The sequence below is a fragment of the Electrophorus electricus genome, chromosome 4, assembly GCF_013358815.1.
Source record: "Electrophorus electricus isolate fEleEle1 chromosome 4, fEleEle1.pri, whole genome shotgun sequence".
NCBI lineage: Eukaryota > Metazoa > Chordata > Actinopteri > Gymnotiformes > Gymnotidae > Electrophorus > Electrophorus electricus.
In genome coordinates, this window is record NC_049538.1 from 6,523,977 (window position 1) to 6,544,205 (window position 20,229).

The 20,229-nt window shown below is 42.2% G+C and overlaps 3 protein-coding genes across 8 annotated transcripts in view; 1 reads left to right on the top strand and 2 right to left on the bottom strand.

Moving 5' to 3' along the window:
- Positions 1-3,800, bottom strand: part of rapgef5a (Rap guanine nucleotide exchange factor (GEF) 5a) — a 45,404-nt gene extending 41,604 nt beyond the window's left edge. For 4 of the 6 annotated variants that reach the window (XM_035525403.1, XM_035525402.1, XM_035525401.1 and 1 more), the window contains exon 1: positions 3,339-3,800. In XM_035525403.1, the coding sequence (XP_035381296.1) occupies positions 3,339-3,494 (156 nt within the window). In that variant the 5' untranslated portion in view covers positions 3,495-3,800. The remainder of the gene's footprint in view (positions 1-3,338) is intronic. The other 2 variants (XM_035525404.1, XM_027001386.2) reach the window with 1 other exon arrangement.
- An 8,876-nt stretch (positions 3,801-12,676) lies between these two features.
- On the top strand, positions 12,677-14,367 carry il6 (interleukin 6 (interferon, beta 2)). The gene is made up of 5 exons (XM_027001291.2): positions 12,677-12,735; positions 12,833-12,987; positions 13,077-13,184; positions 13,312-13,455; positions 13,696-14,367. Exons 1-5 carry the CDS (start codon positions 12,720-12,722, stop codon positions 13,894-13,896), a joined length of 624 nt encoding a protein of 207 aa, XP_026857092.2. The 5' UTR covers positions 12,677-12,719; the 3' UTR covers positions 13,897-14,367.
- Positions 14,307-20,195, bottom strand: tomm7 (translocase of outer mitochondrial membrane 7 homolog (yeast)). The gene is made up of 3 exons (XM_027001292.2): positions 20,012-20,195; positions 17,241-17,289; positions 14,307-14,663 (listed from the first exon to the last, which is right to left on the bottom strand). The coding sequence occupies exons 1-3, from the start codon at positions 20,112-20,114 to the stop codon at positions 14,648-14,650; spliced, it is 168 nt and encodes a 55-aa protein (XP_026857093.1). The 5' UTR covers positions 20,115-20,195; the 3' UTR covers positions 14,307-14,647.
- Between the last annotated feature and the right edge of the window lie 34 nt (positions 20,196-20,229).

The following is a 20,229-nucleotide window of genomic DNA, read 5'->3' on the forward strand; positions in this document are numbered from 1 at the left end:
TTTGAGGGACACACAGCTACACTTAGGCAGAGAGAGACAGTGAGAGACGGAGGGAGAGAAGGAGGGAGAGAGGGAGAGAGATTTAGATGTGCAAGACAGTGTGAGAGAGAAGAAGAGGCAGGAGACAGACGCAGACAGGGAAGATGGTTAAAAAGCCAGTGGGTTCATGGGAGTGGAAGGCGTGAAAGCAAAAACATGAAGCTGAGAAATTGGGAGTGTGAAAGCAAGAGAGTTTGAGTCTGAAATAGCTCCCTATTTGACATATTGTGCACCACACAGTGAAGTATATATGGAGTAGAGCGCTATTTCAGATTCTGTCAGAAACAAATGGAGTGAGTGGGAGTGATACAAAGAGGAAAAACAAGAAGAAAAGGACAGGCACTAAGGGAAAGAGAGAAATAGAGAGCGCTAGAGAGAGAGGGAGAGAGAGAGAGAGAGAGAGAGAGAGAGAGAGAGAGAGAGAGAGAGAGAGAGAGAGAGAGAGAGAGAGAGAGAGAGCAGCCTGACGCTGTTATCTATGTGCAGACATCAAAGCCTGTGAGGAGTGTGTTCCCGCGAGCACCGCGCGCAGTGCAGTGGGTGTGTGGGTCATTATCTGGCAGAAATGGATTACTCCCAGATTAGAGTGCTCAGCAAGACTCACTCTCTCACGCGCACACACACGCGCGCGCACACGGCTAAATCGGTCACGTTAGATGCGCGCACTACCACAGCAAGAAATCAAACAAGTCCTGCCTCAGCGTTCACGTTTCCGCCCAGAAGCTATAGAGTAGATTCATACCTCTCAATGTCAGAAATTTCCAGAGCGTGATTTTTCCACCCTCCGGTAGTGGCCCTTAATTTTTTGTATTTCTATTCAGCTTTTATTTGTTATCGCAATATCAATATCTCATATACCGTCAAAGCGAGAGAGAGAGAGAGAGAGAGAGAGAGAGAGAGAGAGAGATAACAATCACACTAAACAGTGATTTCGTTAAGCTTCTGTTTACCAAGTAAACTACCAGGGAAAATGTAACTGTAAAAAAATGTGACCGCGTGTCAAAGCTCCTATGAGTCGTAATCATACCGCAGCCCTCACACTTCATTTCACGTTTCTCCACGCTCACATTTCCCTCCCCTTGCACGAGGGCATCACACTGAAGTATGTGCGAGAGCACGAGGGAGAGATGCGAGACGCACGCAGCCTTATGGCTGGCAGCGAATCATCTTTCGATATTGTACAGGCTATATTGAAGTTAAATTATATTTGCGTTATTACCCACTTTCACTGATATAACAAACTATTTAAAAATAAAAATCAATATTAACTACTGGACGAGCAACTATCATTATAATATTAAGGGAAGTCATTATTCAAAGACAACATTTCTTCTGTCGTAGAGATGTCTCCAGCATTTTGAACAGTGCAAACAATTTACAATTTACGAAAAGCGTACATTACGAGACAATAAATATAGAGACGATTGTCTTATGATTGTTAATGATACCATTACAAAAGATATGATCATACAGTCTAGTCTCAGATGCGTATATATAAAACGCATTAAAAAGGTTTCAATATACATTACTACATACTGAGAGATAGCGTTCTGAGTATTTTACTTAGTTTAAACATATTGTCATTTAAAGGCTGTATCAGCTCATTACTGAGAATATGATAGCTTCACACACGCACGCACACACACACACACACACACGCACGCACGCACGCACGCACGCACGCACGCACACACACACACACACACACACACACACACACACACACACACACACACACACACACACACACACTACATCCCCACCTTCCTTTCTCAGATAATCCGAAACCTGGCCGAGTGGTGGAGATAAGCATACTGATAAAACCGTACGATACAGAATTATACGATGCAATCTTTGCATTAAAGTTTCATCAAGATTTGAGCAAAGGTATTTGGAGACGACTCATCCTTCCTTTCAAATAAGAGTGGGTGATGGGCTTGCTATGAACTCTCAGAATATAAGCTTCTCCATATTGGAAAAAAAAAAGAGACTCTTAGCTAAAATATTATGTGTATTTAGCAATATACAGTCTTTCCCTTTCCCTAATCTACGATGTCATTTGCGTCTCAGTTGGGTGGAGAGATTAGAAAGCATTCATTTAAATGCCGCACAACTCTAACCTCCTTTGCTCAATTCACGTTTGGATATTCGTATGTGCATTTAAAGTGGGTAGATCGGCTCAGCACAGCGCGACCCAGTAAGATATGGGACGCTTGTTATAACACATTACCAGGGCTAAAGGACAATCTCCGGCAGTCCGGCGGTGTTGGACCGCTGTAGGAGAACTGTCTGCTGATAACAAGCGTTGGGAAATCACAAACGCTTGGGACCCCTGTCGCTTTATGCTGAATAACTGTAGCTGACCTCTGAGAGAAAGCCAGGCTCTGTGTGTACAGACGCGGCGGCTGCTCGCCGACTGCGACGAGACGGTGCACCTTTAAGCCTACCTTTCGGTCCGCATCACACATGCACCTGCCTGTAAGGGCACGTATTTATGCCTCTAGACTATGGCGGTTACATTGTCTGTGGTGCGTGAATCCCTTCTTCCCTATGAACGTGCTTAGAAGTTCCCCTTTTGCATTAACGCGGGAGCAGTTTACCTCAGTACTATTCTGAGTCAGCAATACTGATCTCAGGTCAGCGGGCGCCGTCCACAAACACCCCTGAAAGATTGCCTCTTATTCCAGACGGCAATACAAATAAAATACATCTAGCAGATAAAGTCGATCTGTACCCTTTACACCCATTCACACGACAAACATGACCTGATCAGTGGTCGTCACTTGAGTCGCTCATCGGCGCGCATGAAGCCAAAAAAACAAGGTGGAAAAGGTTGTTTACTCGCGCTATCCAGTCACGCGACAATCCAGGCTTTCAGGTTTGCAGAAATGGTCTTTATAATCGAATTAAGCAAACCAAGCGATGTGACATAAAACGAGATGTCATGCATATATGTCTTCCTGTCGCGAGCGGTGATGAAGTTAGTTGCAGAAGCGTTAAACCCGTCAGGTGTGTGAGTGGGTTGCATAGGATTCTTGTTGCCTTAGATACGGCGGTTAAAAAATAGCCTTGTCTGAATGGTTTGCCAGTGTCAGATGACATTTAATTTCGTGCATTTTAGAGCCCTGTTGTTTACGTTTACGTATGGAGACGATCACGTATTGATTAACGAGTGCAATATTAATCACGGAATTAGGGCCATACATCGTTCTAGATATTGGGGCGACTGGAACCCCGGAGGGGGCTTTAAAACGTCACGAAGAGCTAATGAAAATTGGTTGTCAATAATAAATACTCACACTCTTCTTCCTCAAATGCAACCCGTGTTTTAATAAGCCAGGTAGATCTTTAATCTTCTGCCTTAGTTGAACCTGCTCCCTCGCGTTTCTGTTCCACCGCCAGGTTGTCAGGAGTCCATCCTCCGGTGCGCAGGGAATGCTGTCAGATTCCTCCATATCCCTTCCCGGAGAGGCGCTTTACACGCGGTCGTTTCCAAGTGCCATTCCCCGTGCTCGCTCCGCTCAAAGAATTTGCATCTGCAGCAAACCGCGCGTTCGACAGCGCGAGCTCCTGCAGCGCGCGACGCCGGTCTGCTCCACCCAGCGCCTCGCGTCTTCCACCCCCGTTGTGTACTATCAGTCCGACGGAGCGTGAACGTGTATGTGGTGTGTATGTCTACGATGTCGTCGAAGAGAGAGACTCCCGGCACAGGGAGGGAGAAGGTGGCAGTTACAGGTGCAGCAGGAAACAACCATGCATCACTTGCGCCATGTCCACGAGCCCCGGGGGGGTTGCCGTATTCGGGTAGCGCCTCTGTTTTATGGGATAGTCCACATCAGTGTTTTACACAGAGAACATGGAGCCCGTAGGGCATTGAAGATTATGCTGATAAACGCAAATGTATTCAGTTTTATTGCAGATTCTTAAGTCTCTTTATGTATCCAATCATATTTCCTAATAACAGTCTGGCATAAAATGATTTTTTTTTATACTGCTAGATATTTGTTCAATATATGACAGGCTCCAAAACATGTAACCTCTTATCGACTGCCTTACACAAAATATGTCACCACTATAGGTACATAACTGAAAGAGTAACGGCGGTTGATATCCAGCAGAGAGACTAATGAATCAGTTGACTGCCTGCTGGTTAGTCATAAAGATTTTTTACACTTGTTTTCACAATTTTATTTGGAGAAATATTATAAATACCAAACAACAAGGACTATACTGGAAACAACTACATGTTTAAAGTGGATCAATGAATAAAGTATCCTAATGACCACAAAGGAAAAAAACACTACATGATTCACTGAAAGAGGGGATCAGTTTTCATGATAATGGTGTGCAGTCGCGTGTGATATATCTGTTGTAACATTAGTTTAGCTCTAAGAGAGCCACATTTATCTGCTGTATTCCAGCAGTGCTTCCAGCTGCAGTTACAAAGCTACGTGAGTGGTCGCCCAATGTGATAGCAGAGCTTTAAACTGTGTGGCAAATAGTTTAGGTTCTGGCTTGATGTTATTTTGATAGCTGGTTTGGAATCTGACTTGGTGTTTATCGATGTAGCTGGTTTGGTGCTGGTAAAGTTTCTGGTTTGGTGTTAGTGCAGTAGCTGGTTTGGTGTTAGTGCAGTAGCTGGTTTGGTGTTAGTGCAGTAGCTGGTTTGGTGTTAGTGTAGTAGCTGGTTTGGTGTTAGTGTAGTAGCTGGTTTGGTGTTAGTGCAGTAGCTGGTTTGGTGTTAGTGTAGTAGCTGGTTTGGTGTTAGTGTAGTAGCTGGTTTGGTGTTAGTGTAGTAGCTGGTTTGGTGTTAGTGCAGTAGCTGGTTTGGTGTTAGTGCAGTAGCTGGTTTGGTGTTAGTGTAGTAGCTGGTTTGGTGTTAGTGTAGTAGCTGGTTTGGTGTTAGTGCAGTAGCTGGTTTGGTGTTAGTGCAGTAGCTGGTTTGGTGTTAGTGCAGTAGCTGGTTTGGTGTTAGTGTAGTAGCTGGTTTGGTGTTAGTGCAGTAGCTGGTTTGGTGTTAGTGTAGTAGCTGGTTTGGTGTTAGTGTAGTAGCTGGTTTGGTGTTAGTGTAGTAGCTGGTTTGGTGTTAGTGCAGTAGCTAGTCTGATGTTAAAGCAATAGCTAATTTCTGCATAGGCCCTTATGCTGGACTGTCACACCATTTGCAATAACACCTACTGCTCACTTGACACAGCCTAACTCACAGCTACAGTGTTTTAAAAATGTATGGCAAGTGACAAGAGCTTTAGAGCCTAAATAAACGCTTCCCAGCCCTCAGGCTTAACTGACTTTCCTGCTGGTTCCCCCTGCTCTGAACGCTCTGCGAGGAGCCCCAAAAGGCCTAACTTAGACTCTAATGCCATGAAACCACTCAGACTCACCAAGCCAAATATCCACCATCTACCCTCCCCTTTAGTGGACTGTAGAGCTCTATTATAGCAAGGCACCAGCATTTAGCCCACATAGCTCCAGATTCAGTGCACTGTTCTCACTTGAGTGCATTCATTAACTCAGGAAGCGGCTATGAGCTCTGCCAAAACCAGTATGTTCAGATCTTAAGCCGGAGAACGGCTGGAAACAGCACGGTATTAGAGTGCATCGACAGGAGTGAAAAATAGGCAGCGGGCATGCAGCTGAATTGGAAATGTTGCCCAGGGGGCTCGGAGCGGAGGGGCCACGAGGGTTCTGGTGCTACCCACTCCTCCCAGGCCTGGAGCGTTTGACGGGAGGGGTTGGGGTGTGGGGTGGGGGGTTGATGGGCCAGGCAGCGGGACGGTCGGGAGTGGTCCGGCCCTCTCTGTTTTCAGGCGGAGCACAATGGTGTCAGGTGACAAGGGGACCGTGAGACGCCCAGCAGTGGCATTGTGTGACAGTGAAGAGGGAGCAGACGAGAAAGCTAGATGGTGATATGAGAGCTGCAGTCTCCTTCTCCTGGAAATCCAATAATGACCGATTCAACAGACACTACTATTCTCTCGCTTTCTCTTTTGCTATCTCTCAATTTCTCTCTCCCACTTGCTCTCATTCTCTTGCTCCGAAGCACCCATGTAACATTTTCTATGTATTTCTTGAAATGGTGTACCCCTCCCTGTAGTGTGACGTCAGTTCCTTTGCAATTTGAAACACTGTAAAATAACAATACAAACATTGTTATAAGAGTTGAGCTTTATATAAAAATGGCTCTTTATAATCATATTCAGTAGTTCAAATAAGGCTACTTTTACACAAACACACACACACACACGCAAACACACACACACACAATAGAGTATTTTACTCGTTTACGGTGCAAACACTGTATTATGCAACTATCAGGATCCTACACTCTCATCCTCAAATGGCTGCTCAGCCTCTTGCAGCGGTCGTCATGGCCACCTCCCGTGGGGTCGAGGCATCACCCCCCATGCCGTGCAGGGAATGGAGCGGCAGTAGCAGCAGGGGCGAGACGCGACGCCCCTCCGTGCTCTGGAGCAGTCCACCTGTCCTCTCCCAGCGTAACGAGGGGCCGGTGTCCTTCCTCCCCCAAGAGCCTGCACAGAAGAACAGGATGTGGCCGGCTCGAGGTGTCAGGGAGACGGTGCTCTGCTCCATCGCCGCGGATACATGTAAATGAACCTTTACGCGAGAGAACCAAGCAGGCAAAAGAAGTCATTTTTCTCTTCTGCTGTTCCATACGCTTGAAGGAGCCATTGAAGCTACTGAATAATATGCCTTAGGAATAACAGCTAAATATTAAACCATTAATATGCTCAATATTTTTAATGCTTTGATTTCATACATACATACTTATATATGCGTTTATGTATTTACATATATTTATTTTTTTATTATCATAATTTTTTCCTTACCTGGTACTAGTGGCATTGCTATTATAGGTTTCATGTTGAGGTCGAGGCAGCCGTGGACAGAGCTTACAGAATATTGGATATCGAATAACGATTCCTACTTCAAAAGGAGTTCCCGCAGGCCTTCCCGTTCAGCAGTAGCTGTACTGAAGAAGTACAGTCTGAAACCCCAGCATCTGGAGCTGCACAAGACCAGGGCAAGGCCAGGAGATTCCCTCACACTTCCACCACCTTCCCCCACTTCGGAAGGCAGACAACCCTGAGAGATGTTGGATGATCCTCGCCTGACTGGGGCTGGGAGCAGGCAGGAGGGAGGAGCTGAATGCTGCCGTTGTGGGGGGATCTGGAGAATGCATCGCTCTCCTCTCCTGCTTGGCATGCAGGGCTGGATCTTCCCAGTGCCTTCCTTCACCGAGCACCATGTATGTGGAAGGACAAGCTAGGTGCTATTACACACTAAAACACACTTCTAAAAAAAAAAAAAAAAACCTAAACAAAATATAAAAGTGAGGGAGACAGAGATCATGCGTGAGAGAGTGAGTGTGCGTGTCCAGTGGTCAGAGAGAAAAGTTTCTATTTTCCTTTACTGTGAGAGGTTTCTCATCCCTCTGCACATATATACACACATGCACACACATGTATATGCACACATGCACACACATACACACATATATATGCACACATACACACATGTATATGCACACATACACACACATGTAAATGCACACACACACACACACACACACACACACACACACACACACACACACACACACACATGCAGGCACGGGCGCGCCCTTTCTCACATGCACACACTCACTTACTCCCAGACAGAGCCCTTCAAACAATCTCTCGATTAAATATTAAAGCGTGCCCCGTGGCGACTACAGCACCAGAAACAATTCCATTCCAGCATCACCCACTAGTGAAGAGCGGAAATGGGAGAATAGAGGGGAGAGTGGAGGATGACCAGGGGAGAGGAGAGGGGTATATTCGGGTATTCATGAGGGCAGACACTTAATTATTTGGCAAGAAACTGGCATGGGCGAAAGGATGAATAGCAACGTCACACAACAAGCACGAGGGATTTTGATGCCACCTCATGCTGACTTTCATTTTCAGGCAGGCTATGCCAATAACACTGTGGGCAATGAATAATTAAAGCGGAAATTACACAGTCAGTCATTTTATCGACTTACAATGCATGTGTGTGGGTTACAGAATTGTTAGGAACACGTTTGACATTATTACTATATTGCACCTGGTCTCCCTCCACAGCGTTTTTTAATGTTAGCTGAGCGGAGCTTTATCGCCATCTATTGAACACTGGGGAAAGTAATGAATATAGACTTCCGACCACAGACGAGCGAAAATAACAGCAAAACTAACAGTGGTATGCAAAATATACATGTTTAAGAAAATTAACAGAAGTTTCTTTAGCTGGTAACATTGGCACGAGAAACACAAGGCCTATCTCTACCAACCTTTTTGTTTTTTAGAAGTAAATTGCTTTATAGGACTGGACCAAGAGAAAGTGACTGGTGAAATGTACCCAAACTGTAGAACCTGTGCCACAAATAGATTCCTAATGAACAGCATGGCGGAGTGCACTGTGAAGTCCTGAGGAAAATACGCGCAGAACTACTACTACCGTCTACAGTTGGTGGACCAGCAATTTTGCGATGTTATATTTGTCAATCGAGTCAGTACAGAGAGGCAACGTACCCACTTAGTTACCGCTACCGCCTACATCCATGCCACAAAACTTTCGCTGAATCTATTTTTTTAACAATTACAGGGTGACATGCGGATACAGGCGTGCTACACGTAGCAAGCGACAATCCGCCAAGTCTTTACCACGGAGCAGGGCGAGAAAAGGGGAGAGATAGAAAGGAAATTTACTCAAAATAAAATAATGTCCAAAAATGGGTTTCCCCCTTGCCAGACGAGAAAGTTTGGCTGTGGCATCATGTTCACTTTTTCCACTGAGACACAACCAAAGCAAAAACCCACGGCAGCTTAATTATTGTTAGATTTAGTTTAGCAGCTGGCACAACTTTTTAATTTTAAAGCACCTTTTAAAATGCTTTATTTATAGACTAGAGCTTTTGCAAATATAATAGAATTCCTACATCTTGCATACACCCCTGTTTCTAACAAAACGTACTCAGTATGGTAAAGAGTTTCATCAAAGTGCTAATGTGCGTTCATTTGGAGGTCATTTGAGTAACAGGAATCAATGTGGGTCTAGGTGTGAAAAGAGGAAATGAAATGATAAAAGCCTGGTTTCTCTGAAAACTAAAATTGCTTGACAGTTATCAGTGGGTGTTCAAAGTCAAAGTTGAGCCGGTTTTTCTGCAGAAGGCAGGCCTGCGAGCGCATGCTGAGGCAGGACAGCTTCAGAGGAACAGTGACAGTTATGATGCACTGGGAGGAAAGGAGACCTCTGACCTCCTTTTGTGGGGTAGGACTGCCCCTGAGGGACTTGATCCCTCTAGCCCAGTGCTTCTGTCTTTCATACGTCAACATGCGCTGACGTCACAAGCATTTGTCACAAGCAGATGCAAAAGGAAATAGGTGACACAACAACGGAAACAGCTAACGATACATTAATATCAATTACCCAATAAGGAGCAACAACCATTACTCTCAGAGCAGCTACAGTCCTGGGAATGCCACACTATTGCCAAGAATCTTGAAATATGTTTAGAAGGATATTGGACCATTCTTCGAGCAAAGAGAGCCCCCAATCCTTTGAGGGATAATAGACGTGTAAAACCCATTCGGCACTCTGAGCTGCCAATGTCTCTCATAAAATTCAGGTCTCTCATAAAAATTCAGTGGTATTAGCACATGACGCTACTCTGGTGTTCATGAAAGCACGCTTTGCGTTTGCAACTTAGCTTAGCTCTTGGAATATAGAGACATCCTGAGAGAGCAGTTTTGAGCCTTAGGGTCCACCTGGTCCTTGCCTTTCTTCACATCTACATGTGGGGAGATGGTTGACAGATGACTTCTCAGGCCACGCTCCTTTTTTGTTATATGTTTTAGTGCACGGGAAAGGATGTAGTGAGACAAGAGATTCCCAAACAGCAGCCTTGCCTCTAAACCGGGCCTTGTGAAGCTTACGTCACAGAGCTTCTACTGAGACTGAGTTATCAGTCCTCTGGTAAATGAACAGGGCACCGTTTTGTCGGATTAACCGAATTTTATATGCCTCAGTTCTTCTTATCTCACTGTGTTTGAAACATGTTGTGATGATTTGTGAGACCATTCCCACTAACACAATAAGTCATTTTGCCACATTTGTGTCTGATGTGCCTGCAGTTTGGACACTGATCATTTTTCCTGTGTTAGTTGCACCACATGACTTCGAAAACTCACAGATCAAATAACTGACTGTCAGTCCTCTTACATAGCTGCCTTCTGTGATTAAAAAAGATCCAAATACTTTCTGAATTTGTTTCCCTAATTTTGTCCAGGCCCTGCACGTCCCTCTCGACAGCTGCAAGAAAGTGAAAAGCTTATTTTGAGCCAGTTACTCGAGACTGATGACACAGCAAAGGAATAGTGATGGAGAAGTGTGGTGCATTCCCCCACACTCAACAAGCAACAGAAAATCCTTACTCTTCATTAGGAGGAATTTCCAAAACTGGGGCAAATTACCCAGCCATCGGATCAGAGAAACTCATTATTCAAAGCATATGTAAGAAAATGTATTTGCATTTTTTTTTAAGTTGACTTTCCATTTTTAAACTTCATTCAGGGGTGTTGCTTGTCAAAATGGTGGATGTGTATTTGAGATATTATCGTTATGAAATTCTGTGGTTTCATTTCATTATCACATCTGATTAATCATGTCTCTGCAGAAAGGTTCTGACTGGCCATGGGTTTTCTGTTTTGTGCAAAAAACTGAAAACTAGAAGTGACTGAACCCTGGAATTCCCTGTTTCTTAAATGTTTTATTGTGTATTACAGATGCCATTTTAAGCCAAAAACAGTAACAAATCTTGATTTGTCTCTTTATTGTTTCATTTGAAGTCTGTTCAAGGCTACACTTGCCCCAGGTTGTTGCCACAGTGAAATTTTAAATATCCTGTAATTGTAATTGTCTGGAGTTCTCACACTGAACTGAAGAGCAAATGTAATATCACACAAGAAATTCTTGCCTCTGAGTCAAGAAAACAGTAACTGTTTATCAGTCATCACAGTATTATCGTTGCTATCAAATCTATGTAAGAATTGCACTTCCAGAGAATTATGTAAATTAAGGTCAAAATTCAAATGAAATTGTAGATGGTGCAAAGATTGGCTGGTAGTGCATTACAATAAACAGATACCCAATAAGAGAAGACTGGTTAAAAAACTGAAACAGTTTGATAAAGTCATAAATCAGGTACGTTTGCGTGAATAATGGCTTTGGAGTAAAACACGTATTGGGTCTAACAAGAAGGTTTCCTTTAATAGTCCCTATGTCAGAAGTATTTCTAAATATTAATTATAAAAGTGCAGTTCCTAGTGGTACATTTTCAGGGCATCTTGAGAGAATATTCTCATCAGGTTTCTCTATTTTAGGGGAATAAATATTGGGACGGTCTGAACAATGGGTTTTATTGGCTAGATGCTTTTACTTGCATTGGCCTGAACACCTACAAGGAATGAAAGTTTGTATACTTTGGGTTTTACTTTTTACACTGACATTTGCATTTATAATCACTTCACAGGGTGGTTCAGAAGACCTAAACAGCAAGACAATATACTCCCTCTAAGCAGCACCAAAGTCCAAACAGGTGTTTTCTTTTTATGATTTATGAAGGAATGAAACAGTGTTTCACCCCTGTGGCAAGGTGATAGCAGGATTAAAAGGTTGAAAAAGCCACACATGGCAAAATCTGAATCTTAATCTTCCCATTACTTGTTGTTTATAATGAAATCTCAACATTCAATTTCTTCCCATAGTAATGGTTAATCTTTCCTGTCTTGTTGCCTGACAATTTGATATTTTCTTGACTTATCGATGCATACATATATATTTAACTATGCATACATAATTACATGGTAATCTGTGGTCTTTTGTATAAATACACTTGTAATTAATTTGTCATTTATCAGTCAAAGAAAAATACCAAAGATAACCAAATATAATGCTGTAATATATATATATATATATATATATATATATATATATATATATATATATATATATATATATATATGTATATGCGCAGACCTACAGGTACAAACATTATTTTGACTTTCTGCATACAATTGTCATATATAAATATATATATATATGCGCAGACCTACTGGTACAAACATTATTTTGACTTTCTGTATACAATTGTCATTCCAAAGCTTACAAAACAACTGTACAACTGAAGATGCGTGTGGTTGTGAAGATTAGTCTGAAATAGCATTATGAGGCTCTTTAAACTCCTGTGAAAATAAAATGTAAAATCAAATATAGTATAAAGTATAAAGGAGCTAACTCATTCAAAATGAAGGTTTTTGGAATAGCCTCAAAGTGAATGAAGTCAAATCTAAAAATACTCAAGAAGAGGGTAAATTCTGTAAAAACTACCCAAATAAAAGCCTCTATTAGGTTTGCTTTCCAATGCAGTCTCTGGAAGTGCCCACTTGGTCGAGTAAAAGAAAATTAAGTGTACCAATGTTTCTTTATAATCCTTTAATGGAGCTCGAATAAAGGCATTAGTAGGGAAATTCCTTGCTAGGGTATATAAATCACCTCGCAAGTCACTGCAAGAGTCACTGGAAGTCGCCAATCAGCGGAGCATCGGAGAGAAACGAACGAGAAGACTAAAACGAACCGCAGCCATGCCCTCTCTGAACAGTGAGTAAAGTCATCAGCGACGCTCAGTGATGCTGCGTGTTCGTTCCCACGTGGTCAGGTCCTCGCTCAGCCGCTCCTCTTTGCACTTTCTTTGCAGCGCTTCGGTTGTGCCTATCCGTGCTGTTCTCTCTTGCTGCGCTCGGCGGTGTACATGCAGATGAAATCTCTGGAGAAATGATCGAAGACGTCAACAAATCGTATGGCGTAGCAAAAAGTCTTTACAGACACATCACGACATTAAAGAACGAGCAGGTATTTGAGCTATTAGCTATTTTAAAAGGACAGCTAGAACGGTTGTTGTTGTTTCTTCTTGTATAATAACTCGGATGGTACGGTTACAGTTGCAAAGGGACTTTGGAGAATCACAAAATACGACATACTTCGAGACGGCGAAAATCCAGACTTTTAGCAAACCACGCAATGTCTGTCTGTCAAAGACCTTCGATGGAGTAAGTTCATAAAAACAAAATATTTTTAAAATAACTTTTAAAATGTTTTATACGTGATATAGGCCTATACAATGTTGGCCCTATATTGAAGTTTGGCGAAAACCTTATGCAACCTATATTTTTACAGGACGGATGTTTGAAGCAGATTTACACTGGTTTAAGCACATACATCGCGTACCTCCCCTACGTGGAGAGAGAGAATCTAACTGCAGCGGTCATCATCGATGTCAAACACCTGACCACGCGCCTTTTAAACCACATCAAGGACAAAGTAAGTAGCCCTGGTCATGAGCAATGTCAGCTTTATATCAGCAATATAGCTTTTAAAGCCTGATACTGCACATCAGTTAGGGCGAGTCCTCCGACAGTACATCTTTCATATTGTAACTTTACTGACAACTTTGCTAGAAAAGATCTTTTGAATAGTCTCTGAGGCAAACGACACAGACAGAGGTGTGTATATCTCGGGGAAACAGTCGTGTGAGCTGCTATTCTTTTGCCATATGCGCAGTTGAAGGATGGATGGGACCACACGCTCAACGTCCCCACACTGCCCCAGGGTTCAGCGTGGACGCGGAAGATGGTCACCTACTCCATTCTGAGCAACTTCGAGAACTTCATGAAAGATACATGCAGGGCAATTTATTTTATCAATATAAAGCCAAAGTACGTTCGGATGTTGGGGGGGAAGGTTCCCCACAATGTAGTCTAACGTATATTACATAATTAAAGGTGTAGTATTACAATCCAAAAGAAACAGTAATATATTATTTATTACACCAGTCATTTATTTATTTATTTATTTATTTGAGAAAAGGATTTTTAAAGCAATTATTTAAGAGCAATATTCATTTTGAAATGTACATTCCAGTTATACCGGATATATACTTGTATATGTTATATACGTATACTAAAGATCAGTGAATGAAGTTCAATGAAATATTAAGACAATCTTTTAAATAATTCTATTTGTAAAATGACTAAATGGTGAAGGAGAAACTTGGACTGAGTTACATCAACTCATGATCAGATCTAAACAAATAAAACTAAATACAAAACATTTTTCTGTGTGCTGAGAGCTATCTGAGAAAAACAAAAAATAAAATACATCACAGCTTTTTTTTTTTTTTTTTTTACTTTGCTCATGTTGGTGCAAACACTAACAAACACTGCTGGAGCAACAGAGAACAGCACAAACCGTTCAATTAAACATATGACAAATGGTATACCAAACACCAAGGTTCAGACAGTGTTCTTAACCATCTCCCTTAGACACAGAAGTCACTGAGAAGCTGGGTTTCTGTAAGCAGCAGGCAACGAGTGTGAGGAGAGAGTTTTGCTGATCCCGCGGTGAGGTGTAGGGATTCACTCGCCCCGTGCAATCCAAAAATGGAACGTCACTGGGAGCAGGGATGCTTCACGGCTCGGTGGTGTTCAGCAGCAGCAGTGCTCGTCGTCACTCTTCATCCCCAAAGCAAACTGACAATGCAAAATCAGAAGTAATTTAGAGACGCTGCAGGCAGGGCACTTTACAGCATAGTTCTGGTGTATCCACCACCTAAGAGTAGAGCTAGGGCATCCATTAGGAGCCGTGACTGAATGTGAACACACACCCAAATCAATTTATGCATAAAATGCTTGTATGCGCATTAGGCTACAAGAGAGCACTAAGAAAGAACACTCTCCCCCCACATCATCTTGTTTTCTGGTTTTGAAATGCAATTTGAATAAAACAGTGTTATACGCCTGATTTACGGGAGGGCGGGGAACCACCATAATGCCTAGCTTGGGCTGTCCCTGTAAAATTTACTACACATTACGGAAACTTCTCGAGGACCCTACTGCTCGATTTTCTTTCTTTTTGGAGGGGGATTTTCCCACGGCATGAAAATCATAAATCAAGGAGACATTTCTTTGCCCATAATGCATTTCAATTCTGAATCTCAAGAACGTGGCTATATCATTTACATTTTTGACATCTGGCAGACGCTCTTAGAGCACATGGTGCTCAGTACTAAGGTGCGTGTGCACTCCATAGGTATCGAACCCATGACCTTGCTCTCTATGCTCCATCAGGTGAGTTAAAGGAAGGACACCAAGTAGCAATATCTACTTTTCTGTTGGAGTGACTGAATGTTTGCATTTATGTAGTGTGCTCTGTACCAAAGGTTTCCATCAAAACTGTAAGATGCAAAGTTAATGATCTGAGCTTTATAAGGGTACTGGTTTTCTTGTAAACAACACTGTCGTTATAACTGTTGAAAAAGCAGTCGCTCATTATTAGGTCAACTATAGCATCTACACTGAATGGCCACTTTACTGGAGACACCCATCTGGTAGAGTGTTGGACCTCCTTTGGCCTACAAAACCACAGCAATTCATGTTGTACAGATTCTAGTAGGCGCTGAAATGGAATTCTGCAGGAATCTTGACCTGTGAGTTCAGGACAGCTTGGAGGTTCTGACGTGCGCTGAAAAGCCTGTTCTACCTCATCCCAGGGACGCGCTAGAGGATTAAGATCTGGGAACTGTAAAGGCAGATAACTCAACTTTCCCATTCTAATGTGGATTCACACATTAGGATCCACAGGAAACTTACTTCCATACAAGGAAGCTCTAGTTATGAAAGGGCAGGAATCTCTAATAAGGTCTGACAGTGTCTATGCATAAGCAACTCTGACACCTCATCTAAATATGAAACTGAACTGCTGTTATTTTATTTTTTTAAAGACATCTGTAATTGGCCTTGGCATGCTGGATATCAGCTTTTGGGCAAAATCTTGACTGATGGCAGCCCATTCTTGCCTAATCGGGGCTTGGAGTTGATCAGTTTCTGTTGTTGTTCATTCACACTCTTTTTGAGGGTTGACCACAGGTTCCCAATGGAAGTGCGATCTGGGGAGTTTCCTGGGCATGGACCCAAAATTTCAATGATTTTTTCAGCGAGCCACTTGGTTATCACTTTTGCCTTCTGTCACATGCTGGAAAAAGCATAATTGTTTATCACCAAATTGCTCCTGGATTGTTAGAAGTTGCTCTTGAAGGATGTTTTGATACCATTCCTTACTCATGGAAGTGTTCTTAGGCAAAACTTTGAGCAAACCCAGTCCCTTGGATGAGAAGCAACCCCAAATATGAATGGTCTCAGGATGCCTCACTGTTGGCATGCACAGGACTCGTGATGGCGCTCACATTTTCTTCTCTGGACAATCATTTGTCCAGATTTCCCAAACAGGGGGCTTCATGAGAGAAAATAACTTTACCCCAGTCCTCTGCAGTCCAATCCCTATACTTCCTGCAGAATGTCAGTCTGTCCTTGATGTTTTTTGGAGAGAAGTGGCTCCTTTGCTGGCCTTCTTGACACCAAGCCATCCTGCAAAAGCCTTTGCCTCACTCTGCGTGCAGATGCACTCACACCTGCCTTCTGCCATTCCTGAGCAAGCTCTGCGCTGGTGGTGACCTGATCCTGTAGCTGCATCCTCTTTAAGAGACGGTCCTGGCACTTGCTTGGGCACCCTGAAGACTTCTTCACTGCAATTGAGCCTCTCTCCTTGCAGTTCTTGATGATTTGGTAAATGGTTGAATTAAATCAGCTACCTTGTCCTCATTAACACTTTCTCCTGAGCTAACAAGATCACTGAAATTATGTTAGCAGGCCATTTTATGGCAGGGCTGAAATGCAGCGGCTAGAATGCTTTCATTTTTGTGATTAAGTTAAATTTCATGGCAAGGAATAACTTTGCAATTAATTGCAATTTATCTGATCACGCTTCACAATCTAGAGTTAATGCAAATTGCCACCATAAAAATTGCAGCAGCAAACTTTGTGAAAAACAAAATTTGTGCTAGTCTAAAAACCTTAAGATGTATAGTACTGTCTTTGGGAGTATACACCTTTGGAAATCTAATTTCTTTAAGCCCTTATCATATTCATCTTAACAAACTTTTAAATGTGCTACATAAATGTTTTTGTTGTAAATGTTATCGCTTGTCACAAGGAACCCCACCCACCCACACACACATGCACGCCCTCATTCATGCAAAGGCAGGACCGTACCTTAGGACTGTGGGTTCTGGCATTCCGGGATCAGCTCCCCGTTTGAATCCTGTAGGGAAATCAGAACTAGTCATTCAAAACAAGGGCATCAGAAGTGTTCTGAGGGCAAGAAATGCACACAGTTCTGCAGCGCTGTTGTTCAAAACCTCTTTTGCAGAACCCAAAAACTGTGCCGTCACACAATTCACAACTGTGAACATTGGCTTGGTCATCCAATCACTGGGCCACATTGTAGAAGATGCATTTCTCAAATGCTCAATTCCCCATTCAATGAGTCAGAGCTACATTAATTTACAACAATCTAGAAGAACTGTACAACAGGCAAAGGTGGTGGTGAAAATCTCGTGTTTCCTTTGGCACTGCCCATACTGACTTAACCTTATTATCAATGGAAAAAAACTCTACTGCAGAAAGCAACTGTCAACAAAAGAGCTCAACGATGCTGCAAACAAATACATTTCCTCCCACACAACCCTTCCAAACAAATCTGTACACATCTGTATCATATATTGCATTAGCCTTTTATTGACAAGACTGACTCAGAAAGCAGACAAGGTCAGCATGCATACATCCCATCTACTTTCAGCTACTCCCTTCTGGTCAGAAGTGTAAATACCCCAATATTAATACCAACCAACCAAAAAAAAAAAAAAAAAAAAAAGGTATTCCTATGGCAACCACCCAGTTCAACAAGAAGTACTACCCATGTGGAGTCTGGAGTAATACATAGACTACAGGGGGTATTTTATAGTTTAAATGTTTGTTTTGATGACTAATGGTGGTTATGATATTATACACTATTTGAATTATTGTTGTTTCTATTTATTTGATGTGCTTGTAATGTGTTTATATCTTGTGTCATACTACAAATTGCCTCTTGAAGGAAATTGAGGTTTTCTAAGTCCAAGTCTGTGCAAAGCTCACAGACAGCACAAATAACTACATCTCAACAAGTCAAAAAAAAAAAAAAAAAAAAAAAAGTCTTTTTTTTTCATTATAAGAATGGACTTTTATCAAATTCTACCAGCGACATCATCTGCTAAAGAGTTTCCACTTTAAAGGACTAGTGAAGGACCAAAAAAACGCCTAGTATTTCCTTACTACACTGGAAACCGAAGTCAAGCAAAACGAAACTCTGTGGTTTCTAAGCGACATGTTATTGACCATAATCCTAAAAATTGAAAGTGTTCATGTTTCTTATAAATGCTCCTTCAGACCAACAGTGAAAGGAGAATAGTTGTACATTCTCATTCTTTTACACGTTTTGCTTCAGGCTGGTTGGGTTTGATTAAATGTGTTAAAATATAGTAGATATGCATAACTATTCCATTTTACAGTGTGAACCTCCCAGTGAAGTAAACCGTTTTTAAATTTAGTAAAAGCACACACAGAACCACAAGTTCACCAGTGTCTCTGATTTACACCACAGTCAAACTAATCATGCCCCTGGGAATGGCAGAAATTGAAAGAGAGATTTACAGTCTCCCGAAACAGTGAACTGTAGTGAAGCTTACACAAGTCACCAGGGACACTGGGTCAAGTCTATTGACCCCAATACATACAACTGCCAAGGACAATGACCCAAGACATAGCAAAAAACTTGGTACATATCAAAAAGATTCAGTACTTAACGTGCAACCAGTGTAAAAATAGCCGCCCCAGGATGTGACTTGCATAGTACTCATGGATTAACGTGTGCTGGACGTCAAGATTTTACACACATACGGAAGTGAGCATCATAAAGGGATGAGCAAATAAATTCTTGAGTAAGACGCTTACAAAACCACAGCAAAATGATGCCAATCAGGTCTAAACACTTCCGAAGAGTGCTGCATCACTGCCACAAACTGAGCTTAGCTGATGTCTTTTTTGGGGTGGGTTGGGTCCAGGAAAACCTTTTAAAACCTAGGGAAAATGAATCTGTTGCACCTGGTATGACATGCGAGTACCAACATAGGCAGTACACTACAATCAACAAAACTACATGCAATTTTCTTTAAAATAGGATAATTATGGAGCACTTCAACTTATCCATTTCATTACATAAATTACTCAATTTTCAATAAGGTGCACGTAGTTTAGAATAACGTCAGCAGCAATGACAGACAAACTCATCAGAAATCTAAACTGCATTCTCCTACTTTATACCCCTACTCACTGCTCACGCAAGCCAAACGTAATGCTGCAGTAAATGTACTATTTGCCCTTCATAAACAGTATTTTGTATAAATAAGAAGTCAGCCAATAAGTTGTTTTCATCAGTCACTAAGGTAAATGTGCGTTTTAAACTACTTTTGGTGGTTTATTAGTACTGTAATGCTGAATAAACACCAATTTACATTTTACTGTTTGACGGCCGCTAGCAGCGCATAAAGGTACTACATAAAAAGGAAGTAGTACATAGCCATCTGGCGTTTTACCATTTAGTGCTACTAGAAACAGACAGCTAACTTGCACAGATAGGTTGTGCAATAGTTAAGGCGGCGAAAGTGAAAAGTAAGTCTGAGGACATACTGGAATGGCGGAAGGCTGATGAAAGAGTCTGGACTAACCACGCCAAACCCTAAATACTCAGTCTGGCGGAGTTCCCCTTATGTGAATAAGATTAGGCAACGGGGTGAACGACGGTAGCCATACTTCTTATTTACAAAATACAAGTAACGTTAAAAATCTTGTATGACAAATTCTTCTGCAATGTTTTATTCGCTTAAGATCACGTTGAACAGCAGAGATGCTAGCAGGCTAGCACAGTATACAAGAAAAGTACTAACCTAGGTAAAGAACGGTAGGGATAAAACCCCACCGAATAACGAACTGCCCGCACTGGAAGACCTGTTGCAGACGTTGTTTTGTCTCTTTGCTTAGTTTGGCCATTTTTTTAGCTGCTGCCTCTCTACAACAAGACGGTTGCCGTGAAGGACAGAACACGGAGACCACGGTGCCGCAAATCGATCACACTAGTGCTTTGCGACAGTTGCTGTGACTTTAT

Bases quoted from the DNA above. Each gene is read 5' to 3' on its own strand.
- il6 (XM_027001291.2), top strand. The intron at 12,988-13,076 runs GTATTTGAGCTA...GTACGGTTACAG, and splicing joins CGACATTAAAGAACGAGCAG to TTGCAAAGGGACTTTGGAGA. The intron at 13,456-13,695 runs GTAAGTAGCCCT...CCATATGCGCAG, and splicing joins TAAACCACATCAAGGACAAA to TTGAAGGATGGATGGGACCA.
- tomm7 (XM_027001292.2), bottom strand. From the start codon at position 20,114: ATGGCCAAACTAAGCAAAGAGACAAAACAACGTCTGCAACAGGTCTTC. The intron at 17,290-20,011 runs GTTAGTACTTTT...ATTTCCCTACAG, and splicing joins CCCTACCGTTCTTTACCTAG to GATTCAAACGGGGAGCTGAT.